The sequence below is a fragment of the Trachypithecus francoisi genome, unplaced genomic scaffold, assembly GCF_009764315.1.
Source record: "Trachypithecus francoisi isolate TF-2019V2 unplaced genomic scaffold, Tfra_2.0 Lachesis_group3, whole genome shotgun sequence".
Lineage (NCBI taxonomy): Eukaryota > Metazoa > Chordata > Mammalia > Primates > Cercopithecidae > Trachypithecus > Trachypithecus francoisi.
The window spans coordinates 131,106,789-131,133,408 of record NW_022681468.1 but is presented as its reverse complement, the minus strand read 5'-3'; the positions used below and the strand labels follow the sequence as shown (position 1 = coordinate 131,133,408).

Genomic DNA, 26,620 nt, shown 5'->3' with positions numbered 1-26,620 from the left:
TTTTACAGGTGTGAGCCACCGCGCCCAGTCTGGCTAATCTTTTTTATTTTTTGTAGAAATGGGGACTCACTATGTTGCCTAGGCTGGTCTTGAACGCCTGGTATTTTTTAAAAAAGGGAAATGTTAATATATGCTAATAGACACAAAAATGAAGATGAGTTAAAGTAAAAAGGATGGGAAAATGTGTAACATCCAAACCCTAATCCAAAGAAAGCTGGAGTGGCTATAGTAATAGCTGAAAAAGGAAACTTCAAAACAAAACAAAAACAATTATAAGGGATAAAGAGGGACATTTCATAATTCAAGAAGACAACATAACAAGCCTAAATATGTATGTACATAACAGAGCTTCAAAGTATGTGAAGAAAAAGTTGATAGAACAGAAAAAAGTAGACACTAACTAGAGTTGGAAATCATACCACTCCTTTCTGAATAAGTAGACAAAAAAAATCAGTAAGATTACTAAAAATTTAAACACAAAGAACTTGACTGGATAGACAGAATATATTTCCTTTTAAGGGCACATGGAACAGTCACAAAGATAGACCTTAATCCTAGGCCACAAAGCATGTTTCCATACATTTTAAAAGACTAAAATCTAAGAGTATGTTTTCTGACTATAGTAGAATTAAGTCAATAACAGATATGCAGAAAATCCCCAAATATTAGCAATTTACATTTCTAAGTAGTTCATGGGTCACAGAAGAAATCAAAAGGAAATTAGAAAGTGTTCTGAATTGACTGCAAATAGTCCAGGGAGCTTTTTGGATTGATATAAATGTTCTATGATTATGGAGGTAGTTATACAAGTAAATACATTTCTCAAAATTTATAAATTTGTACACTTAAAAAACGAATTTTATTGTATGTAAACTATATCTCAAAAAAGCTGACTAGATTTTTTTTTAATAAAAATATTGAGGCCAGGTATGGTGGCTCACACCTATAAGCCCAGCATTTTGGGAGGCCGAGGAGGACAGCTTAAGGTGAGGCATTCGAGACCAGCCTAGGCAACATAACGAGATTTCATCTCTATTTTTTAAAAAAAGAAAAGAAAAAAGAAAAACGTCACTTCAAAGTGGTAGGTATATGGATTTCTGACCTTCCTACTTTTTCCCTAAGATATAAAATTTATAAAAGTTACAAGTTACAAAATTTTTCTAAGTTATAAAATTTTTTTAAATCCAGGATCAAAAACAAAGACAAATCAAAAAGACAATTCAAAATATTTCAACTTATCTTCTCAGTAAAATAAAAGAAGTTAACATTCTACTTACTTCCAATACTAAGCAGCCTGTAATGATTCCGTATTAATATTCCTACATAACTGTAGTTTGCTAATAGGACATAAGTAGTAAAAGATGGGGAAATAAAAGATTAAATGACAACCAGTGACTATAGGTCTTAAAAGAACATTGGGGGAAACCAACATCAAGGCAAAATATCCATTGAGAAAACAGCAACTAAACCATTTTCAAGAACTTCTCTTAGAAGACCAGAAGGTTCAACTCAAAACTAAAGCTAAAATAAAAGAAAATATGAGCCACGTGCAGTGGTTCACACATGTAATCCCAGCACTTTGGGAGGCTGAGGCAGAAGAATTACTTGAGCCCAGGAGTTTGAAACCAGCCTGGGCAACATAGCAAGACACCGTCTCTATTTTTTAAAAAAAGAAAGAAAAGAAAATATGGGGGCCTACTACTCACCATGTGTTCAACTAACAAGTTCTTTCAACTATTACCACTGAGACTGGAAATTGTGTTTATGGATGTTTACGTCTTTATCCAATTAAATCTTTTTCCGTGTCTAGCATTTTGCAATTTTCTGAACACAGAACCTTGTTAATTCAAACTGTGTTTCAGCTACTAACAGCATAGGTATATCCAGGAAAAGTGCTAGCAATGCTGAATCTTAGGCTTCCTGCAGATCTACTGACCGCACAAGTGATTCAGGCTCTACCCCAGACCACCCCAGAATGATCTATATGCACATTCAAGATTGAGAAGCACTGTAACCTTTCTTCACTCAGAAATTCCCTGACTTCTACCAGCAGCTATACAGGTTGAGTATCCAAAAATCTGAAATCCAAAATGTTCCAAAATCTAAAATTTTTTGAGCTCCGACATGATGCTCAAAAGAAATGCTCAGCCAGGCGCAGAGGCTCAAGTTTGTAATCCCAGCACTTTGGGAGGCCAAGGCAGGTGGATCACTTGAGGTCAGGAGTTCGAGACAGCCTGGCCAACATCGCGAAACACCTTCTCTAGTAAAAATACAAAATTAGCCAGGAGTCATGGCACACCCCTGTAATCCCAGCTACACAGAAGGCTGAGGCAGGAGAATCCCTTGAACCTAGGAGGCGGAGGTTGCAGTGAGCCGAGACCGTGCCACTGCACTCCAGCCTAAGCAACAGAACAAGGCTCTGTCAAACACACACAAAAAAAAAAAAAAAAAAAAAAAAAAACCTCACTGAAGCACTTTAGATTTTCACATTAGGAAATGGTAAGCATAATGCAAATATTCCCAAAATCTGAAAATTTAAAGATCCAAAACACTTTTGGTCCGAAGTATTTCAAATAAGGATACTCAACTTGTATCTCTTTTTTTCTACATACTTGCTTTAATGTAAGCATTTAACAATACATTAATAGGGATAGGTACACCATGGAGCTATCATTTAAGCAAAAAATACCTCTACTGACATCTCAGGCAATGTACTGAGCAGAAAAAGTTTCCAAATAATGTAGAACAAGGGTTGGCAAACTGTTACCCAAAGGCCAGTTCCAGCTGGCCACCTGTTTTTACAACACTGCTATGCTCATTCATTTACATATTTTGTATCTCTGCTTTCACACAACAGCAGAGTTGAATAAGCCAAGTATTACAAAATGTTACAGAAGAGGTATCAAATCTTTGGTAAGTCACTTAAACACTTAGATTCATCCGCCTTTGGTTGTAATTCACCTTTTTTCCTCTACAAGAGGAATACTAACCTGAAATCCACGAACCTGGTAGTTAATTAACCTGGTAGTTAATTTTAGGTGTCAACTTGACTAGATAAAGGAAGACCCAGAGAGCTGGTAAACCATTATTTCTGGATGTGTCTCTGAGGGTGCTTCCAGTGAAGACTGGCGTGTGGAGTGATGGGCTGACTGGGGATGATCCACCTGCACTGTGGACAGGCACCATCAAATTGGCTAGAGGCCATGAAAAAACAAAAAGGTAGAGGAAAAGAAAATTCTCCCTCTCTTTTCCCTTGGACATCAGGGCTCCAGCCTCTATGGCCTTCAGCCTCAGACAGAGATAAAATATCAGCTTCCCTGGTTCCCAGACATCAAGACTAAAATGAGCCATACTACCAGCATCCTAGGGTCTCCAGCTTGCAGACTGCCTATCATGGGACCTCTCAGTCTCTATAACCGCATAAGCCAGTTCCCCTAATAAATCCTCTCTCGTGTATCTATCTGTACATATACATACCCAGTTGGTTCTGTCTCTCTGGAAAATATAGTGATATAGTCAGTCCTCTGTATTCATGGGTTCCGCATTAGTGGATTCAACCAACTGTGGATTAAAAATATTGAAGGGAGCCAGGCGCGGTGGCTCAAGCCTGTAATCCCAGCACTTTGGGAGGCTGAGGCGGGTGGATCACGAGGTCAGGAGATCGAGACCATCCTGGCTAACACGGTGAAACCCCGTCTCTACTAAAAAATACAAAAAAAAACTAGCCGGGCGAGGTGGCGGGCGCCTGTAGTCCCAGCTACTCGGGAGGCTGAGGCAGGAGAATGGCGTAAACCCGGGAGGCAGAGCTTGCAGTGAGCTGAGATCCGGCCACTGCACTCCAGCCTGGGCGACAGAGCGAGACTCCGCCTCAAAAAAAAAAAAATATTGAAGGGGAAAAAAATTTCACAAAGTTCCAAAAGGCAAAACCTGAATTTGCTGTGCACCAAGCACTATGTTGAATTCACACAAATGAAGTGCTGGCATTATATCAGGTATTACAACAAATCTGAAGACGTATATGGGAGGGCCAGTATATGGGAGTATACTGGGAAGTATATGGGAGGGCCAGGTGCAGTGGCTCACACCTGTAATCCTAGCACTTTGGGGGGCCGAGGCGGGCAGACTGCTTAAACCCAGGAGTTAAAGACCACCCCGGGCAACACAGCAAAGCCCTGTCTCAACAACAACAACAAAAATGCAACAAATTAACCAGGTGTGGTGGCACACACTTGTAGTCCCAGCTGCTCAAGAGGCTGAGGTGGGAGCATCACCTAAGCCCAGGAAGTAGAGGCTGAGGTTAGCTGTAATCACACCACTACACTCCAGCCTGGGTGAGAGAGTGAGACCCTGTCTCAAAAAAATAAAAATATTAAAATAAAAGTATGAGAGGGCATTTTGCAGTGACGCTCAGAAGACAACAAGCACCGTGAGGTAACTCCACCCAAGGTAGTTGGTATGGAGTGGAGAATGAATATGCACCTCCCAAGCAGGGTGTTTCTTTAAGAGTGTCACAGGTGAGAACTCCTAAGGCAGGTCAGAAAGCCCACCCCATGACATGTGTGGCCTGGTCTTGAAAGACGTTTTTCCATCTTGCTGGACAAGGGGAACATCCTCTGAGTAGCAACCATACACATGTGAGTCATGAGGTAGAGACTTCTGGTTCACTGTAACCTAGACCAGATCCAGAGGCAGTAGACAGAAATCTTCTAGAAGCAAAAGAGCCTGGTGTTTGTGAAGATCTGCAGATCCTACATGTCAAAGAAGGTTTTCACTAGCAGGAAGGGTGGGAAATACTTCTTGAATAGCTTTGAAGTTTTCAAGCACCAGGCCCCTCCCAATGGGGAAAAAGTCACACCAAGTAGTAGGGAGGCCTTTCGCACTGGACAAAGGCACTGCAAGTGCAGTGAGTGTGTGAAAGCCTTCAACTGCAAAGATATACTTGTTCAGCAACAGAAAATCCACGATGGAGTAAAGCCTTAGGAGTGTGGTGAATGTGAGAAAACCTTTAGTCACAGCTCCTACTTTACAGTACAGAAAAGAATTCACAGCAAAGAAATACCTTATAAATGCAGTGACTGTGGGAAATTCTTTGACTCCACCTCCAAACCTCATACCCTAAAGAGGTCATACAAAGAATGAGCTTAAGGCTAGGCACGGTGACTCACGCCTGTAATTCCAGCACTTTGGGAGGCTGAGGTGGGCAGATCACCTGAGGTCAGGGGTTCGAGACCAGTCTGGCCAACACGGTGAAACTCTGTCTCTACTAAAAATACAAAAATTAGCCAGGTGTGGTGGCACACACCTGCAGTCCCAGCTACTAGAGAGGCTGAGGCAGGAGAATCGCGTGAACCTGGGAAGGCAGAGGTTGCAATGAGCCGAGACCGTGCTGTCACACTCCAACCTGGGCAACAGAGCAAGACTCCGTCTCTAAGAAAAAAAAAAAAAGAGTGAGTTTAATGTGATAAATCCTTTATCAGAAAATCCTATCTTGTTCAGCAGCAGAGAATTCACAGTGGAGAAAGGTCTTATGAGTGCAGATCATGTGGCAAGTCTTTTTATCTATAAAGACACATTTGCTTAGCACCAGAAAGTTCACACTAGAAAAGAGACTTCTAAGTGTTGTAAATGTGGAAAATTCTTCAGCCACAATTCCTATCTTACAGCATATAAGAGAATTCATGATGGAACAAGGCCTTATGTATGCAGGAAATATGGAGAAGCAGAAACTTCCACCTTGCTTGGCACATGAAAGTTCACACAGAGAAAGGTCTTATAAATGTAGAAGTGTAGCAGATGTAAAAAAGCATACAGTCAAAGCCTAACCTCATTAGGCATTGGAGTTCACACTGGAGAGAGGCCTTAAGGGTGCATGGAAGTAGCCAGGCGTGGTGGCGGGTGCCTGTAGTCCCAGGTACTCAGGGGCTGAGGCAGGAGAATGGCGTGAACCCGGGAGGTGGAGCTTACAGTGAGTGGAGATTGTGCCACTACACTCCAGTCTGGGGCGACAGAGTGAGACTCCGTCTCAAAAAAAATAAAAAAAAGAGTGCATGGAAGGTGCTGCCTCATCGTTCAACACAACGTGATCATAAAAGAGCTGACAGTGACCTTTGAGTGCGAGCTGTCAGCCAGAAGTTGAACCGCTCTGTCCATCCACAATGTAGAGATTACCTACAACTAGGTGAGTGAACAGAACGTAGTGGTTCTTCACCCTCTCCCTCAGAGTGGTTTCAGTGTGGAAATGACCCAGCTCTTGCCCAAAAGACCTAGGCTAGGGTCTGCTGTTTATTTCCAGAGGTCCCCCTTTTTCGTGGACAATGTTGGCTCTGCACATGGTAGCTGAGATGGATTTGTCTAGCCAGCTTCCGAATCAGCCAATCCTGGAACTGCCTGCCTCATTCTATCCTGATTTGTGCAGGTAAGGCCTTATTGTTTAACCCTTCAAAATAAAAATAAAGTACAGGGAAGGATGTGCATAGGTTATACGCAAATACTATACCTTTTTATATAAGGGACTTGAGCATTCATGGAACCAATCCCCATGGATACCAAGGGAGAAACTGCACAACCTCTATAGGGGATTCATGAGCCCCTAAATTTTGCAAGCAAAATTGGCCTTTTATTGGTTCTGCTTTGCATATTACATCTTTCATTCATCTATTTATAATTTTATCTTTTTTTTTTTTTTTTTTAAGACGGAGTCTTGCTCTGCCACCCAGGCTGGAGTGCAGTGGCCGGATCTCAGCTCACTACAAGCTCCGCCTCCCGGGTTTTTTACGCCATTCTCCTGCCTCAGCCTCCCGAGTAGCCGGGACTACAGGCGCCTGCCTCGTCGCCCAGCTAGTTTTTTGTATTTTTAAGTAGAGACAGGGTTTCACCGTATTAGCCAGGATGGTCTCGATCTTCTGACCTCGTGATCCGCCCGTCTCGGCCTCCCAAAGTGCTGGGATTACAGGCTTGAGCCACCGCGCCCGGCCTTTTATCTTTTTTTTTAACTTACTACACTAACTAGGACTGAGTATAGTACACAAACCATGCTGAGTAACGACGAGTGTGGGCATATTTACTTTGTCCCTGACTTTAACAGAATATCTTTAGTTTTTCATTATATTATATATATATATGTAATATTACACTAAGGCTGTTGCTTCTCATTCTTATTTTAGAAATTCAATATATTCAAATTCACATTAACATCTCACTAAAAAACATTTTTAAATGACTTTTTAAGTTTCACATTTCATATATTTAAAGGGGAAAATTAAAAACTCTAAACTATACATGCCTATTTTATTTTTAAAAGTATCCTAATTTTTTAAATGCACCCTGAAATCTTACCATGTACAGAAAAATATCCTGATTACATCAATTTCTTGTTTACCTAAATTAAACAACAATGCTTATGAACTGGATGTCATGATAATTAAAATGTATCAAGCACTTGCTATTTGCCAGGCTCTGTACTGCTCTACATTTTTTTCACTTAAACCACCCAATCAAGTGAGAACTATTAGCCCATTTTTTAAAAAACGGAGGTTTGAGTGATATATAACAAATCCAATGTCACAGGGCAAATAGGAGGCCGTGCCAAGAACTCAATTTTTATTTCAATGATTTCATGATAATCTACGATGAGTCAAATTACCTTCATCATAAACAAGGTAAGTCACATTTCTGATATGACTGAAAAAATTGAAAAGACAGCCTGGGCAAGATGGCAAAATCCCATCTCGACAACAAATACAAAAATCAGCCGGGCATGGTGGCATGTACTTGTAGTCCTAGCCACTTGGGGGGCTGAGGTGGGAGGATCGCTTGAACCTGGGAAGTCGACGCCGCAGTGACCCAAGATTGTGCCACTGCACTCCAGCCTGGGTGATAAAGGGAGATGCTGTCTGGAAAAAAAAAAAAAAAAAAACTGAAAAGAAAAAAAAATTATCAAAATATAGCACATGGCAAAAAGTCTTCAAAAACTAAACTGACATCTACCTCTAAGATGGGGAAAACAGGTAATGCAATACTAAAGAATATACTTTTTATAGACAGAAAAATATATATATATATATATATATATATGTATACCCTTGATTTCCACAGCTAGTGATTGCAATGGGCATGGTTTACTCCACAGGAGCCCTGACTCATTTTCAACCCCTGTACTGCTTACCTCAGTCAGACACCACAAAATTGCCTGTTCCCACATGCAGAGACTGGACCTATCAACTGAGATTTATTTCTAAACTTTAGCAATCAGTCAAGAGCTCAAAAAGTATAGATAGAGCATGTGGTATCATCAAATCTCACTGAAACATGTTAACTATTCACCCATCTCTATCTGAACAGAGCTCAGCCTCTGACCCACTCACCTTTGTATCTGGGAATCTCTCCTTGTTATAGATCTTCCTGATTCCCTAGTTCCAAGCTGCCTAATCATTGTACTCCGATTCCTTATCACCTACTCTATCCTGATCCTTACTACTTGCTAGACTCTCCCAGTCCAGGTTCTTTCATCACTATTAGATATATTACCCACACAGGACAAAATGAACAACAAGGAAATACTCAAAGAATGCCAATCTTAATTCCTAATTTTATCTCCCTGAGAAAGAATAGAATACAATTGTCCCCTGGTATCCCTAGGGGGTTGGTTCAAGGACCTCCCACAGATATCAAAATCCATGGATGCTCAAATCTCTGACAAAATGATGTGGTATGTGCATACAACCTATGCACATACCCATGTATATTTTAAACAATCTCGAGATTACTTATAATACATAATACAATGTAAATCCTATATAAATAGTGGTTGTACTGTGTTGTTTAGGGAATAACAAGAAAAAAAGTCTGTACATGTTCAGTACAGACCCAATTTTATTTTTTGAATTTTTTCATTCGTGGTTGGTTGAATCCACAAATATGAAACTCACAGATATGGAGGTTCAACTGTACTTAAAAAAGGCATTTTCACACAAACACTTTAACAGTGGAGAAACAGATGTTACCTGACAATGATGAAAATAAAATACATTTAACCTACAGGACAATAAAATTTTACTAATCTGACATCAACAGAAAATGACAGCTTCCACTAAGGACAGTTTCTAGGTAATTATATCTTACTAAATATCTTTCTATTTGATGGATGATTAATTTTCCTCCTACTTTAACATGTTCTTCTTAAGCCAGGTTTATCCTTATTAACATCTTCACCAGAAGAGGCTATAATGATGCAATAACCTCAAGGTTATGTTACTGAGATATTATTCCTACATAAAATAGCTCCACCCTACAGGATGGTTACCCTGCAAAGTCAGTATCTTCTCCCTTCTCTTTTTATTTTACCTACACAGAAAAGCGCACCAACAGCATTTTACTTTCTTGTTCTCTGTTTTAGTTGCCAGAAAGCTAGCATATATTACAGTCACATGATACCTAATACTTAAAAGCCCCATGGGAAATTTGAAAAGCATATACTACAAAGCATATACTACAGTCACATGGTACCTAATACTTATAAGCCCCATGGGAAAGTTGAACGTCTCCACACTTAAGAAAAAAATCTCCTTAGTTATGTAGCACAATGTCCTTACTTTTATGAAATGCAAGCACACTGAAGTATTTAGAGTACAACTTATTTTCAAATGAAACAGAGGGGAAAAAAGAATATATTATTAAAAAGAGAGTAAATGTGGTAAAAGGTAACCATTCATAAATTTAGGTGAAAGGCATACAAATATTAATTACTAGTATATCCTCAACCTTTTAGAAAGTATAAAAATTTTCAAGAATAAAAAAAAAAGGAAACACAGTATGTCAAACAAAGCCTATATGTAAAATTGCCAGAAGAATAACTAGATTGCATCTACGAGATAGAGAAAACAGATTCTTTATCAAACTTTATGCAATCCTAGCACTTTGGGAAGTCGAAAGTGATTGTTTAGGAGGATCACTTTAGCTTGGGAGTTTAAGACCAGTCTGGGCAACACAGTAAGACCCCATCTCTAGTTTTTTGGGTTTTTTTAAAGGGGGAAAAGTAAGTAATACCCAAAAAATCACATGCAAGAGTGGTAGAAAAATGACCAGCAGGTTTTAAGAAACAGAAAAAACATAACTTGGCTTCCTTGTCACAGGAGAGCTTAGGAGAGCTTTTTACAATTTGAGAACAGTATTTTTATCTTCCTTAACTTTTCTCAAGGTCGTCAGGATACTGGTATTTACTAATCTGCCTTTTAAAAAATTATTTTTCCTAATCACAGAAGTGCATTATGAATCTTTATAGCCAGAAAGTTGGTATCTGTTCTCTAAAAATGTTTACATATATATTTATCTATGACAAAACTGAAATGGTTTTACGCATGTTCTTTCTGTAAGGTGCTTTTCTCCCCTCAACTGTAAACATTTTTTCACATCCAAAAAATAAAATACCTTCTATAAAGAACCTGACTGACTAAAAGGCAAATGGTTCAAATACTGTAAGTACAAAGAACCTAAATTATGCTTTGAGTGTAAAATTAGCCTACATGTAAAGGCAAGATCTAAGAATGATAAATCATCCCAGTATACTAAACTTTTTAAAGCATGGGGTATGTTTCTTAGAGACAGTACAGCGTATAAGAGGAGGGATTCTAGAGCCAGACTGACTATATTCAAATACTGGCTTCCCTCAATTGATAACTACTATTTGACTTTCCTGACTCTGGGTAAGTAACCCTCCTTGATCCTTCTCTCTCATTTATAAAATGAAAATAACAACACCTATCTCATAGAGATGCTGTGAAGACTGAGCTAATACATGATACACAAAACGACCTAACAACAGTGCCTGGCATTAAGTACCCAAACAAATGCCAGCCATTATGATTTTTTTCCATATTCCATAGGTAGGTAGCATCTTACTTCCCAAGTACCCTTCTAAGCAAAAACTAACTTCCCAATCCTTGAACCCAAAACTTACAATCTTCTGTTCCAATCTAAATTAAAGAATTGGGTGAAAAAACACAGAATGAAAATTTCATTAACATCAGGAGAAAAAACAAAGAATAACTCTCTGATGGTGGGTCAACATCACCACCTTGGTGTGAGACAGAAATATCATATAACAAGCAACTGTTTTCCTATATATACACAAAAAGTTGACTGTACAATCTTAAGAATGGGAGAAGAAAATCTGCAATAATGTTTTGATACTACAGATCTTCCTATTTACAGAAAAACTCAATTACAATAAATGAGAGGATGTAAGAGTAAGCTAAGCATGCATGGCATATTTGCATTCCTCAAAAAAATTACTTGTAATCAACTTGTTTTCAACAGACTTTTCACTTGTATAATTTCAAAATTAGGTACCAACAGCATTTTTCCCCAACATAAAAATATATTTCCTTCCTACTGAGTCATCAACTACATGTCATAGGCATCATACTGTGTTGACCAATGCTTCCTTTATTTGATATACATATTCACTCAGATCTTCAGGCACTAAATACCACTAACAAAACCTTTCTCCTGTATGACAAAGGTAGGCTTCCAGGAACCATCATGCCCTATATTTCAGTAATATATTTAAGTGCTTTTAATGCACTCTTTGAAAAGTTACTTCTACAATGTGACTTCAAACTTAAGCCAGAATCTATTTTTTCACTAGAAACTAGCCAAATCATCTTCTAGAAGCAAACAGCTACACCTAACAGTTACAAGTTAAAGTACAAGATAAGAGGGAGTGTCTCCAATTAAAAGCATATTTCTACACACCCACTTTTTGAAATCAGCTAGTTTCTGAGAAGTAAAAATAACACAAGCTGGCTCAGAAGTCAAAGTAGCTCTTTTATAAACTATATACAAAGGGCAGAAAACACGAATGATTAAAATCTATTGAATGTATTAAATTTCTACCACTAACTTATGAAATACAATTTAAAAATCAAAAGATTGAAATGTGTACATAAGATTTCTATGCTGATTTAAAACTCTTTTATACAATCTTTTTTATTCCTTTTTCGGAACCTGTGGGTTATATTGAATCTTTTATACAATTTCTAATAAGACACAAGTACCGAAAGTAACAGAGTATGACTTTCAACCTACCTACATCACTTTCATACTCACATAGCCAGCACCCCACTTTTGATATACATCTGTCCCACTCGCTCCATTTCACATTAAACCCATTGTCATTAACTCACCCTTCTCCCATAAGATATCCCAAAACATCCACCTCTGCCTCCTAGTTGAGAACTACTATGCTAAAGCATCCTCTACACTAAAGAAAAAGAGCTACTCCTTACTAAATGGCCTGCTGTTCCTAAGGAGCATGGAGTTACTAAGAGATTTCTGCTACTGGATGGATACAAGTGAATTTATGGGCTACCAGGAAAATGTATAAATTCTTAAATTTTATAAATTCTCGGCAAAATTAAATTCTGATTTCTGAACCAATTTATAAGCATCAGTGCCATTCCATCTCCAAATCTGTCAACAAAACTGCCCCCTCCGTTATGCTAGATTAGAATACCTAACCTTTATAATACACATTTGAGGGTTCTGATAATATACTGTACTAATTGGAGGAGGTCACTTTCTGATTTTACTACGGCAATATTCCAATTTTAACAAAAATCATTATGACATTCAGTTTCATGTAATGAGACTATTTCCGTAATATAGCTGACAGCCAGTACTATGAAGGCTGCTTCACTAACGCCAGTATCTGCTGAATGAAAACGGGTACATAACATGTATCCAAAAGTCCATTCCACTTACCAAGCAGTTACTTCCCTCTTAACATTCCCCTTCTAGTAAAGACACAGATCAGTAACTTAACTATAAAGCTTGAAATAAAGAACAGCAATATCAAAGCTCGGCACAGTGGCTCACTCATGTAATCCCAAAACTCTGGGAGGCTAAAGCAGGAGGATCACTTGAGGTCTAGAGCTCAAGGCCAGCCTGGCCAACATGGTGAAATCCCATCTCTAGTTAAAATACAAAAATGAGAAGGGCCTGGTGGCACACACCTGTAGTCCCAACTACTCAGAGGCTGAGGCACAAAAATCACTTAAACCCAGAAGGCGGAGGCTGCAGTGAGCCAAGATTGCACCACTGCATTCCAGCCTGGACATCAGAGCGAGACTCTGTCTCTAGGGAGGGAAGAAAAAAAAAAAAGAACAGCAATATCCATAAAATAGAAAAAATACGGTATAAACAGGAATGACATGATTTCATTTTTTACTACTTATAAATATCTCAGTGTCTGCTTTGCATATATATGCGTTTTAACTACACATTTAGGTTTTTCTTCTATTTATTTAATTTTACTTATTTTATTATTATTATTATTATTTTTGGCATAGAGATAGAGTCTTGCTATATTAACCAGGCTGGTCTCAGACCCCTGACCTCAACTGATCCTCCCAGCTTAGTTTCCCAAAGTGCTGGGATCACAGACATGAGCCACCACACCTAGCCATTAACTATACATTAGTTTTTTAAATGTATACAGAACTACACAAATACTATAATATAAACCCGTAATAAGCATTTTAAAAGATTACATGATTAATATTAAAAAGCGATAAAATTGTGTTGAAGAAGGAATTATGGATTTTCTTTAATTCTATTTTCTAATGTTTGGTAATGATGTTCTAATATTCCAACTACTAAAAATAGATTTTATCCAACTGTATTTTGTAACTAATAGATCCCAAATGAAAGTAAGTCTGGAAATGACGTAATTTTAATAATATTTATATAGTACGTTAAAGTCTTTAGCACTTTTACAAATTATCCCACTTAATTCCTAGGAAAAGGGATAGTAAATTAATATCCCATCAATTCATAGAGAATTCTATATGTTCTTTTGAAAGCTAAATTCAAAGTTCAAATGTATGTATACGTGTGTCCTCCCATCATCAATACAAGCAAAAACAGATGGAAAGCAAATTCTGCTCCACAAATCACTTACGCAAATTTGCCTAAAATGCAAAGATCATTTGAAAGCTAAATTCAAAGTTCAAATGTATGTATATCTGTGTCCTGTCACCATCAATACAAGCAAAAACAGATGGAAAGTAAATTCTGCTCCATAAATCATATATGTACATTTGCCTAAAACGCAAAGATCACATTATTTTCCCCTATTTGTCTCAGAAACACAAGTTCACAGTTCACATGAAATCAAGAGTCAATCATATTTTTGAACTGAATAGCCTAATTCCAACTTAAATAAGAAAAAAAGTGTTAGTATATCTTTAAACTAATCTCTACCTCCACTCCAAATTCACTAAACTTCTATAACCCAACTACCTAAAGCACTGCTTCCCAAATAACTAGCCAGAGATTAAAGATCTGTGAAAAACCTTAAGACATTTTCAACTTCAAAGACCGAGGTCTTCAAAGTTTTATAAAATCACACTCCCTCCAATGAAACAGCCTAATAATTACATTCAACAGAGTGAGCCCTCTATAAGTTTTGTTACTTTCACATTAAACATTTGCCCAGTTTTATCAGTTTTTCTTCCATGTCATTTCTTGTTCTATTCTTATTTATTTCTACAATCATTCTAATCCAAGACTCAATCACCCAATTTGTCAATCATAACCTAACTCTTCAACAGGGACTCCAACCAACATTCCATAATGTTCTATCTCACGGTTATCGTGGCCTAGAATAATCAGAGTCCTGATTATCATGGTCCAGTTAGCAATTCTCCTTATTTCCTGACACAGACTATTGATTCCATGCAAGTAAACCTACAAGCATCTTTTTTTTTTTTTTTTGAGGCGGAGTCTCGCTCTGTCGCCTGGACTGGAGTGCAGTGGCCGGATCTCAGCTCACTGCAAGCTCCGCCTCCCGGGTTTACGCCATTCTCCTGCCTCAGCCTCCCGAGTAGCTGGGACTACAGGCACCCGCCACCTCGCCCGGCTAGTTTTTGTATTTTTAATAGAGACGGGGTTTCACCGTGTTAGCCAGGATGGTCTCGATCTCCTGACCTCGTGATCCTCCCGTCTCGGCCTCCCAAAGTGCTGGGATTACAGGCTTGAGCCACCGCGCCCGGCCACCTACAAGCATCTTATATGCCATTCTCTTCTATCTCAAAAAGCCTTCCCCAATTGCTCATGTCCCTCAAGCTTAACAAATCCTCATTTCAGGTGCAACTACAATACATAATTGCAAGTATATAAAGTATATATTTATATGTTGGCATTTCATTTACTCCAACAAACTCAGTATTTTTTACTTTTCTTCTCACTCAATACTGTGGCTTCATGACTCGTAACAGTCATAGACACATAATAAATCCTGGTGACTAAACAACAAAGTTCTCACTGTATACATCTCACATTGTTTACTTGAAGTAGTACAAACAGACTGTACATATGTTACCCAACTTACTATGATTCATATTTTTCAACCTTATGATGGGTTTATTGTGACATAATCCCATCATTAAGTGGAGGAGAGCTCCTTAAAACTTACAATGGGGTTACAGTTTCTACTGCACGTGTATCACTTTCTCACCATCATAAAGTCGAAAAATCATAAGTTGAACCATCATCTCTGTTGCCAACATTAAATACACTTTCGACTTACGGTATTTTCAACTTATGATGAGTCAAGAAGCATCTGTAGTAGCTTCAAAATGAATTTACTTAGCATCAAAGGGAGACTACATTCCCTGAGAAATATTCTCAGCACTGCTATTTCCTGTAAACTAGCTAGGTCAGGCTATCCTGATACTAAAGCAAAATCTTCATATTGCTGGACAGCAACATTACTGCCCTTACAGGAATCCAAGTGGTACGGTTATCATAGGTTTTCCACTTATCCTTAACATTGCTTCCTTTTTCCTAATATAAAAATCAACAGCTAGACTAGTTAGAATTATCACTGCTAGATTTTTGTTCAGAACAAGCAGACTTTTTAGGGTTGCCTGGAAGATCATTAACGATCATTAATAAAATTAATTACTCCTTTGGAAAAGAACAACACAGCCTGGACAACACAGTGAGACCTCATCTCTACAAAAAAATCAAAAAATTAACCAGGCATGGTGGCGCGTGCCTGTAGTCGCAGCTATGGAGAGGCTGAGGTTGGAGAATCGCTTGAGCTGGAGAGGTCAGGGCTGCAGTGAGCTGACATCCCACCGCTGTACTCCAGCCTGGGCAACAGAAAGAGACCTTGTCTCAAAAACAAACAAAACAACAACAAAAACCTGGGGTTCTTTACCCCAGCACGTCACACAGAGCTGCCCATGTAAAAATCAAACGAAATGCAAATCATTCCTACAATTAGGAAGGCCTGACCCTGTGATTTTGGGCTTGGGGGGGTTCAGATGTGAAATTACTATGTGTTTTTCTGTCCACAGCCTTTCCTACCTACAATTTATCTCACATAGGCCTCTCACTGAAACTTGGTGTTGGCAGCAGTGGCCAATGACTGCCCTTGCCTTCAACCTTCTCCACACAAACTACATTTTTGGTACTCCACATGGACCATATTTTAAGCTAGACCCTTCCAAAACTATGCCCCAACTTCAGCAAATTTTTTTTTCTAACCATTATAATGTAATACAATTAAAGACAGACAAATTTAACTTTATACAAATGTAAAAATCACCAAAATGGTAACACAGTAACTGTAACACAGCTACTTACTAGAAACAAGCACAATACCATGAGCCTCTGTCATCTACCTTTCACTGACTTTGCTTTAAATAAAATCCTTTTTTTTTTATTTGAGATGGAGTTTCACTCTTGTTGCCCAGGCTGGAGTGCAGCGGCGCAATCTCGGCTCACTGCAACCTCCACCTCCCAGGTTCAAGCGATTCTCCTGCCTCAGCTTCCTGAGTAGCTGGGATTACAGGCACCCGTCACCACACCCAGCTAATTTTTTGTATTTTTAGTAGAGAGGCGGTTTCGCCATGTTGGGCAGGCTTGTCTCGAACTCCTGACCTCTCAGGTGATCTGCCTGCCTCGGTTTCCCAAAGTGCTGGGATTACAGGCATGAGCCACCACATCCAGTCAACACTCTTAATTCACAATTTCTATTCTTGTAGAGAATATTATAGTTGGACATTTTAGAGTATGTTTAATACCAATAATCTAGTATATTAGTATAAAACCAGAGTACTCATGATTTAGCTCTAGGACATAATCTATCTGCAACCAAATGAGTATACATTTTATTTGCTGTACCTTCCTGGTTATTCATCAGTTTTTTCTCTCCATTCTTCCCTGCCTAACTGTGACTAGCAAAACACACTAGTACCACATCATTCCAACTGTTTAGAAAGTTAGGAGCCAGGCAACCTCAATGCTAAACTCTACAAAGCCAAGCTATACATATTGAAAGGTGAGGGGTAGGGGTGGGGGGCAGAGAGAAAGAAAAAAATACCTAAAGCCCATGTACTTTATTCCATAGAAGATTTAGAACTTACTTATTTCATTTCACGTGCAAGCGTATTTGTTAAGCATAATCATTTAGTTTTCCTACACGAAACAACTAATTAGAAGGTGACATCTTCAAGGTTTACAAGAAAGCAAAGAAACCTAACCAAAAAGTTGGAAATACTGCTACAACTAGATCCAAGAATAAAATGCACAATCATCTAGAATAAATTTAGAAAAATAATAAACTACCAGGCCATTTCAGTCATTTCTGGAAAAAGTAAAAACAGAAACTACAATAGAACCCAGAATAACAACTCTTCTCCCAATTAAACTTTAATCATTTAAGATTAAATTCAGTCCATTTTAAGGAGATAAATGTGTCTACAGTAAATTTTCTATATTTTAGAAAAACTTCCATCAGATACACCCAAAACTGGCCAGGTGCAGTGGCTTACACCTGTAACCCCAGCACTTTGGGAGGCCAGGGTCGGAGAATTGCTTAAAGCTAAGAGTTCAAGAGCAGCTTGGGCAACCTAGTGAGACCTCATCTCTAACCAAGACCAACAACAACAACAACAACAACAACAAAAAGAAACACACAAAAAATGTACAAGTGTATTCCTGGCCAGGCGCAGTGGCTCACGTCTGTAATCCCAGGACTTTGGGAGGCCAAGGCGGGCAGATCACCTGAAGTCAGGAGTTTGAGACCAGCCTGGCCAATATGGTGAAACCCGGTCTCTAGTAAAAATACAAAAACTAGCCGGGCGTGGTGGCACATGCCTGTAGTCCTAGCTACTCTGGAGGCTGAGGCAGAAGAATCACTTGAACCCAGGAGGCGGAGGTTGCAGTGAGCCAAGATAGCACCACTGCACTCCAGCCTGGACGACAGAGCGATATTCTGTCTCAAAAAAAAAAAAAAAAGTGTATTCCCAGAGTTTGTTATACGGACATCATCTCATATCTGAACCTGTGATCTCCCAAAAATGTTAGGAAAATGTAGCTAATTGCTGAAGTTTTTGCTCCTCCATTTCATTGTCTTAATTTCAAAAGCAGAGTTTATGTTTGTATCCTATTCTTAAATTGGTTTTTATTAATACGACCCTCAACTAATTTTTTCTGTGGTTCTCATCCCAGTATAAAAAGAAATGGTTTCGGCCGGGCGCGCGCGGTGGCTCAAGCCTGTAATCCCAGCACTTTGGGAGGCCGAGACGGGCGGATCACGAGGTCAGGAGATCGAGACCATCCTGGCTAACACGGTGAAACCCCGTCTCTACTAAAAATACAAAAACTAGCCGGGCGAGGTGGCGGGCGTCTGTAGTCCCAGCTACTCGGGAGGCTGAGGCAGGAGAATGGTGTAAACCCGGGAGGCGGAGCTTGCAGTGAGCTGAGATCCGGCCACTGCACTCCAGTCCAGGCGACAGAGCGAGACTCCACCTCAAAAAAAAAAAAAAAGAAATGGTTTCTTATTTACTCATTTAGGTAAAGACATGTGGAGAGACTGTAACAACCATTCTATCTTAAACACCTTCAAATTGTTACTATTATAAAAACAGGGTTTAAAAAAAAAAAAATCCAATAACCTAATGCTGAATAAAAAGTATTGTGCATGCCATGTTCTTTTTAAACCAATTTTTAAAACTACAGAAAAAACATTGCAAAAAAACATTAAAAGTTGAGTTAAGAGGTCACACTCAAACATTTTTTAAAAGTTGGAGCTATCTACACAAGATAAAGCTGAGGCAGAGATGTGAACAACATACCCACAGCACCCAGGCAGGTAACAAAAATGAGTGAAAAAGGCCAGATGTATCATCAGGAACGATGGGAACTGCAGTAACCGGTAAGCACATGCCCAGTTTAAAGAGGGTGGCTACTGCCCTACTGCTCAGCTCTGGACAATAGGAATATAGCCCACTACTACCTGGATTTCCAAGTCTTCCCCTAAAATCCAGAAATCCATGAATTTCATTGAGAAATATCCCAATTTTTCCCAATTTCATTGAGAAATATTCCAATGTTAATCATTAGTTCAAACTTAAAGACAATGCAAATAAAACGTATCTCTAAGGTAGTTTAGTCCAGAGGCCACCTTTGAGCTAATGTATGAAAGCCACTTTCAAAAACGCATGAGGTGGCAATGGATAAAAAAGCTTATTAGGGTTTAAGGTCAAACCAGCTTGAGTTTGAATGTCTAAATAAGTGGTGGATGATGCTAGAAGAATTGTATTTTCGAGTCTGTTTCTTCAACTGCATATCACCCCTCTCTCATAACTGTTGAAAAGTGAAACTCCTAACACAGTATTCAGATACACAAAAGGCATCATAGAAATGTTCCATTCACCCTACCCCGCAAAATTCTTAAGGTCCTTAGAAAAATTTTAAAAAGATCAAATAATACACATCCTTGAAGGTCTTCAACAAGTTATTAAAAGCACATCAGAGAAGTGCCTACCATGCCTGCTGGGAAAGGCTGTATACATACACACAGAAAATACTGTTAATGTAGGCAATGGTATCCTCCTACAACTACAACATAGGATGGGACTGTGCTGGAAACAGGAACCATTAGGAAAGCTTATGTTTTATAATTCTAAACACTTTAATTCTTCCTTGCAGCTTCCCATCCTAGTAATATGTAAATTACTAGTAATATATAATATGTAAATTTTTCTTGTTAAGAAAAATGTCTTAACAAGAGAAGGAATTGCCCAGTCGGGGTGGCTCATGCCTGCAATCTCAGCACTTTGGGAGGCCAAGGTAGGTGGGTCACTAGGCTCCAGGAGTTTGAGAACAGCCTGGGCAACATATTAAGACCCTGTCACTACTTTTTAAAATAAATAAATTAAATAAAACAAATTTTTAAAAAGATGATGGAGTTAACTGGACTCAAACTGAAGTTTTTTTTTTTTTTTTTTTTTTGAGGCGGAGTCTCGCTCTGTCGCCTGGACTGGAGTGCAGTGGCCAGATCTCAGCTCACTGCAAGCTCCGCCTCCCGGGTTTCCGCCATTCTCCTGCCTCAGCCTCCCGAGTAGCTGGGACTACAGGCGCCCGCCACCTCGCCCGGCTAGTTTTTGTATTTTTAGTAGAGACGGGGTTTCACCGTATTAGCCAGGATGGTCTCGATCTCCTGACCTCGTGATCCGCCCGTCTCGGCCTCCCAAAGTGCTGGGATTACAGGCTTGAGCCACCGCGCCCGGCCTCAAACTGAAGTTTTAAAAAAGATGAAGAGTCAGAGATTCTTAAGGATAGAGACAAAATTAGTCTGTCTCTTTCATTAAACTCTTATTTGCTGGTAGATTCCGAGTCAAAGTAACAGAAAGTTTCACTGCTTCAGCTCTACTACCTCTAAAGCTCTGGTCGAGTTTCTAGAAAACTTATTTCTATTGAGCATATTGTACAAAGCTAAGCACTTACACCAGATTTTTAAATATAAGAGACATATCGTACTCTGAAGTTCATTTCGTGTATGATTTCATCAAACCAAAACATTATGGGATTTACTGCTACAGTTGAAATACCTTTTGTGCTCTCAAACACACCAATTAAATCAAAAAAATAAAATAAAAAAACATGGTATGCTCCTACAACTACAACATAGGATGGGGCTGTGCTGGAAACAGACACCATTAGGAAAGTTTATGTTTTATGATTCTAACCACTTTAATTCTTCCTTCCAGCTTCCCATCCTAGTAATACATAAAGCAAGAAAATTTTCACACACAACAGCGACTGACAAATTGGGGAGGTGGAAGCAACAAAACGGGTTTATTAACTACCTGAAAATGATTTCTACTTTAAGTTAAATCTTGGCCACAACTTCTACACAAATTTCTCCTTTCTCTCATATGCTAAAACAAAGACACATTCAATTTGAATGTGCTGAAGTCTACAAATCATCATACAAATATGTTACAAGTGACCACAAACAGTTCAGATTAGTAAATAAAAATACCTCATAGTTACAATAAAATTACAAGTATCTTCAAGTACCCAAAAGCTAGAATCTTGATACTAATTTTAAAATAAAACTAATAAAACTTGTCTTCTGTTTTTTGAAAAAGTTCCGCTTAACAGAAATACCAAAAATTAGGCTTTTAACCAATGCAATAAAGGACTCTGCAAATGTGAGTTTAGAAAATTTTTGTATACGGGTTTTAACCCACAAACATTATGTTATTCAATTGTTTTTTCTTCAAACATAAGACTACATCAGTTTCTTACTGTTTTCATTATTTTTAAAAGAACATTTGGTATACTACTACTCAGTAAAGTGCCTCATGTGTTTGTCTTACTTTTTAATACCTTGCAGAGAAGTGTCTTAACTCCTGAATTTAATCACAAAAAGTGAAAACAGATAGGAAAATGATTTGTTGAAAGCCACGTTTGGAACAGAAATAACAAATGTCAGATGAAAAGGCTCTAACAGGGTCTCCCGCACATAATCCTTTTTAAAACTAAACATCTATTATCAGTTCTGAATCTAAAATGTGTATCTTGCTTGATGACTTGGACTGAAAAAAATAAAACAAAATGTATAACAAAAAAACCGAACACTACCAACTATAACAGAAGTCTGCCTACGCAGTCCCACCCTCGGACTCGGTAGAATACAGGACAGAAACACACTTGGCCCTGCAGTCATAAGTCAAAGTGGCAAAGAAAAAAACAGAAACAGTACATGAAATAGATATTTTCTAAATTATCAAAGGCTACAGACACTCATCCAGAGCATTCCTCAAAATTTTTCAATTCGTTGCTTTTAGGCACACTTTGAGGTTTTCAAGTTTGCTTTGGGGCAGGTCAAAAAGCTTACCTAAAATAAAGCACTTTACACAAGAATAAAATGATGCAGCTGGTCCTAGAATACACCGGAAATAAAAATCGTTGTCTTCAAACCCCGAAACAAGAAATGACATGCTTTTAGCAAATTTAACTTTCATTTGTAGGGGGGAGGGGGCACTGTTTTGACAATCCACTAACTACAATGCACATCTACTCCACCTGAGAGTTCAACGAAACTTCAAGTTGGGTCACCCAGGGACCGAACTTCTACTCTAAGAGACCCAATCCAGCCTACAAATCAAAGAACATCCCCAAATGGTTTACCCGTCTCCCGACCAAACCCCTTCCCCTGGGCGACAGAATGTTTTCACTTAACACCAACACACCCTCCTGTGATCTCTCTCCAAACACAGGACACAGGAAGAACCGAGGCCACTAGTCTCAGACACGCGGGTGATGACTGCTGCCACTCCACGGGCGGCCCCTCTGCAGAACGGGGTCGGTCAGGATCCGCGCGCCCGGTAAAGAACAATACACGAGCCCAGCCGCAAACAACACAACTTCCCACGAGTCTGCGCGGCGGGTCTCGGCGGCGGAGAGGACTTCGGTATCCGCCACCGGGCAGGGGCTGGGGGAGGAATGGTAAGCAGGATGAGCGCTGAACGAGGACGGCGAGACCGCCAGCGCCGCTGCGGCTGCCTGCACCGGCACCCACCGAGCAGACTGGAGGGATGCAGCCACCAGCCTGGGTTCCACCGCTCTCGCCAGGCGACGCGAATGCCCCGACTTCGCTTCTCTGGAGGGCGACCCCCGCCTCCCGGGCCGCCAGGGCGGTGGGGGGCGGGGAAGGCCTCGCCGGAGGCTTGGGAGCCTCCTCGGCCCGCCACCGAAGGGAAAGCGGTCGGGGCGCGGGGGACAATAGGGAGCGGCGAGCGCGGCCCGCCAGAGTGGCGCCGCTGGCCGGCTGGGCAGACTGACGCGCACGCCGCGAGGCGCGACTGGGCTCCTCTCGGCCCGGCCGCCGCTCCGCCGTGGTCGCGGCGCCCCCGGCGCTCGCAGTCGTGCCTCACCTCCCATCCCCGCCGCCCAGGAGAGAAGCAGAATTAACACTCTCAGCAACACCATCTTCCGCTGCCGCCGCCTCCTCACGGGTTAACAGCAGCACATCGATCCGGAGGGAGAAGCTGAAGGGGCTTGGTCCGGATCCTCCACGGGAAGCCGGGACCTCCCCTGGCAGGAGAAACGGCGAAGCACCTCCCTCTCGCTCCACTTCAGGGGCCGGCAACGCTCCTAGCTCTTCCAAAACAGGGACCTCCCTCCCCCTCGTTCGTTTCCTTCCTCCCTTCCCCGCTTTCCTTCCCTTGCTCGTTCCCTCTTCTCTCCCCCACCTCTCTGTAAACTCGGACCTCCGCCTCCTTCCTCGCCACGTGACGAGCGGGCACCCAACGGGCACGCGGAGCCGCGCCCCTACCTCCCGCCCCTACCCGTCCCCCTGGCGCTTCAGGGGCGCGCGCATGCGCGCAGGAGACGGTTCCCGTGCTGGTAGGCCCGCCGCCGCTTCCTGTCCGCCGGCGGAGAGCTGGGATTGGGCTTCGGAGGCGGGGTTTGTCCTGGTCCCGCCCCGAGGCGGGAGCGCTCCTACGCGGAGATAGTGGTTCGTTACGTGTTAGAGCTGCTGAGGACCTTCCCTTGGGCTAAAATGGACCATGGAAGATGTAAGCGGGGCTGCTTTCCACTTCTTAACGTCACAAGTAACAGAGGTTTTTGTTTATTCTTTCTCTGCCTCTCCTGGTGCACCACAGCTACCAAGTAAACAAAAAAACTCCCAACAAGCAGTAATTATAGCGGCAGCTGTCCCAGTGATCGGAACATGCAAAGACCTTCAAGCAGCAGGAAGAAAAGACACCATGTCCGAGGTGTAGTTTTCCGAGCTCTTTACAAATTTATGTCACAGACTAAGGCTTTAGCCTTTGCAAAAGCATGCAGCCTGAACCAGACGGTCTTGAATCTCCAGTCCAGAAAATGTCCTCTTTCCTCTCTCTCTGTCACATCTCTGAAGCGAATCCTCGCACATCTTCTCCCCAACTTCTTAAAGCTTGTATTTGTTTTCTCGTAACTCATTTTGATTCTTTAAACTTGCATGTCATGAACTAGAACTTTTTATGGCCATTTAATTAGATATTCTTCATCTATTTGGTATCATGCTTGAGTAGGCTGAATTAGGGAGTGTGTGTGTGTATGTGTGTAAATTGTTTTGTTTTGCTTTCTAAAGACAAGGCCTCTGCTGTCTCGCCCAGGCTTAAGTGCAGTGGTGTGATCATAGCTCACTGTAACCTCCAACTCAAGCGATCCTCCCGCCTTGGCCTCCCATAAGTGCTGGGATTACAGGCGTGAGCCACTGCGCTTGGCCTTAATATTGATACCATAATAAACTGGAATTCCTATACTGTTGCCTGTGTATTTTATACCATTTGTTACCATTAACATAAATCAAGTTTGTTTTTTTTTTTTTTTTTTGAGCTGGAGTTTCACTCTTGTTGCCCAGGCTGGAGTGTAATGGCGTGATCTTGACTCACCACAACCTCCACCTCCCAGGTTCAAGCGATTCTCCTGCCTCAGCCTCCCAAGTTGCTGGGATTACAGGCATGCGCCACCACGCCCAGTTAATTTTTTGTATTTTTAATAGAGATGGGGTCTCGCCATGTTGGTTAGGCTGGTCTCGAACTCCCGACCTCAGGTGATCCACCCGCCGGCCTCCCAAAGTGCTGGGATTACAGGCGGGAGCCACCAAGCCCAGCCATAAGAATATTCTTTAATTCTCAGTTTGAGAAATGAATGATTCTAGTTTTGCTGCAACATTAATAAGCTCAAAAACGGATGTTTCAAAACCATCATAATTGTATCCATTTATAATGAGATACATGGAATCATCAGAGGATGGCAGAATCTCACCAATGGTTTTTTTTTCCCTTCCTTAAAATATTCAGTCTTAGGAAATAGTTACCTGCAGACATTACATCACATATCACCTGTGCTTTTTACTAATGTTTTGTGGTAGTGCTGTCAACAAATGGTATTTTTATTTTCTAGCTCTTAAACCACCTTGTAGCACGTTTTCTGTTGCACAGTATTTTTATAATGAATTCCAGTGATTAGAGGCAAACGGCACTTTCCCTTAAAATTCAACTGGAAAAAAACTCCAAAACCATATTTTGCATTACCAAGGTGATTACTGAAAATTACATTTATAAAGACTGTATTTTTTTTTTTAATTTTTTAAATTTATTTTGGCCAGGCACAGTGGCTCACAGCTGTAATCCCAGCACTTTGGGAGGCCAAGGTCAGCAGATCACTTGAGGTCAGGAGTTTGAGACCAGCCTGGCCACCATAGTGAAACCCAATCTCTACTAAAAATACAAAAATTAGCCAGGTGTGGTGGCGGGCACCTGTAGTCCCAGCTACTCAAGAGGCTGAGGCAGGAGAATGGCATGAACCCGGGATGGGGAGCTTGCAGTGAGCCAAGGTCGCACCACTGCACTCCAGCCTGGGTGACAGAGCAAGACTCTGTCTCAAAACAAACAAACAAAAAAAGCTGGGCATGGTGGCATGTGCCTGTAATCCCAGCTACTCTGGAGGCTGAGGCAAGTAATCCCAGCTACTCGGGAGGCTAAGGCAGGAGAATCGCTTGCACATAGGAGGCAGAAGTTGCAGTGAGCGGAGATGGTGCCACTGCACTCCAGCCTGGGAGACAGAGCAAGAGTCTGTCTCAAAAAAAATTGACTAATTCATTAATTAAAAATTAAAAAAAAAATAGCCAGTGCAGTGGTATGCACTTGTAGTCCCAGGTACTCAGGACGCCAAAATGGGAGGACTGTTTGAACCCTGGAGGTTCAGGTTGCATTGAGCTGCGATCACACCACGGTACTCCAGCCTGCCTAACACAGACAGACCTTGTCTCAAAAAAAAAGAAAAACTGTATTTTTTTTATTTGTAAAGCACGAATGGATTACATACCAGCATCATAACGAATGGTATTCCAGTGTTACAAGTTACAATGGGCTACTATTTTAACTTAATTCATTATTGATATTTTGCAAATGTTTGGAAAACTGATGAAATGTTAAAATATAAGATCTACATCTGCACTATCACAGACTGCCTGGGTTTGACTCCTAGCTCTCTGTCATCTATAAACCGTGTGACGTTGGCCAAGTTTTTTTGCCTTCTAACTTCAATATTTATTTTCTTTTTCTTTTTTTTTTTTTAGACAGGAATTCACTCTGTCACCCAGGCTAGGATGCAGGGTGCAACCACAGTTTACTGTAGCCTCAGCCTCCAGGGCTGAGGTGATCCTTCCCCTCAGCCTCCCAAGTAGCTGGGACTGCAGGTTGCGGGGGCCCCATACCAGGCTAATTTGTTGTATTTTTTGTAGAGATGGGGTTTCGCCATGTTG

At 40.6% G+C, this 26,620-nt stretch overlaps 1 protein-coding gene across 2 annotated transcripts in view; it reads right to left on the bottom strand.

Annotated features, from left to right (window-relative positions):
• The window catches only part of ADAM10 (ADAM metallopeptidase domain 10), a 158,318-nt gene extending 134,594 nt beyond the window's left edge, over positions 1-23,724 (bottom strand). The window contains exon 1 of one of the 2 annotated variants that reach the window (XM_033189966.1): positions 23,238-23,724. In XM_033189966.1, the coding sequence (XP_033045857.1) occupies positions 23,238-23,292 (55 nt within the window). In that variant the 5' untranslated portion in view covers positions 23,293-23,724. Of the gene's footprint in view, positions 1-22,553; positions 22,726-23,237 lie in introns of those variants that run through there. The other variant, XM_033189967.1, reaches the window with a different exon arrangement.
• Between the last annotated feature and the right edge of the window lie 2,896 nt (positions 23,725-26,620).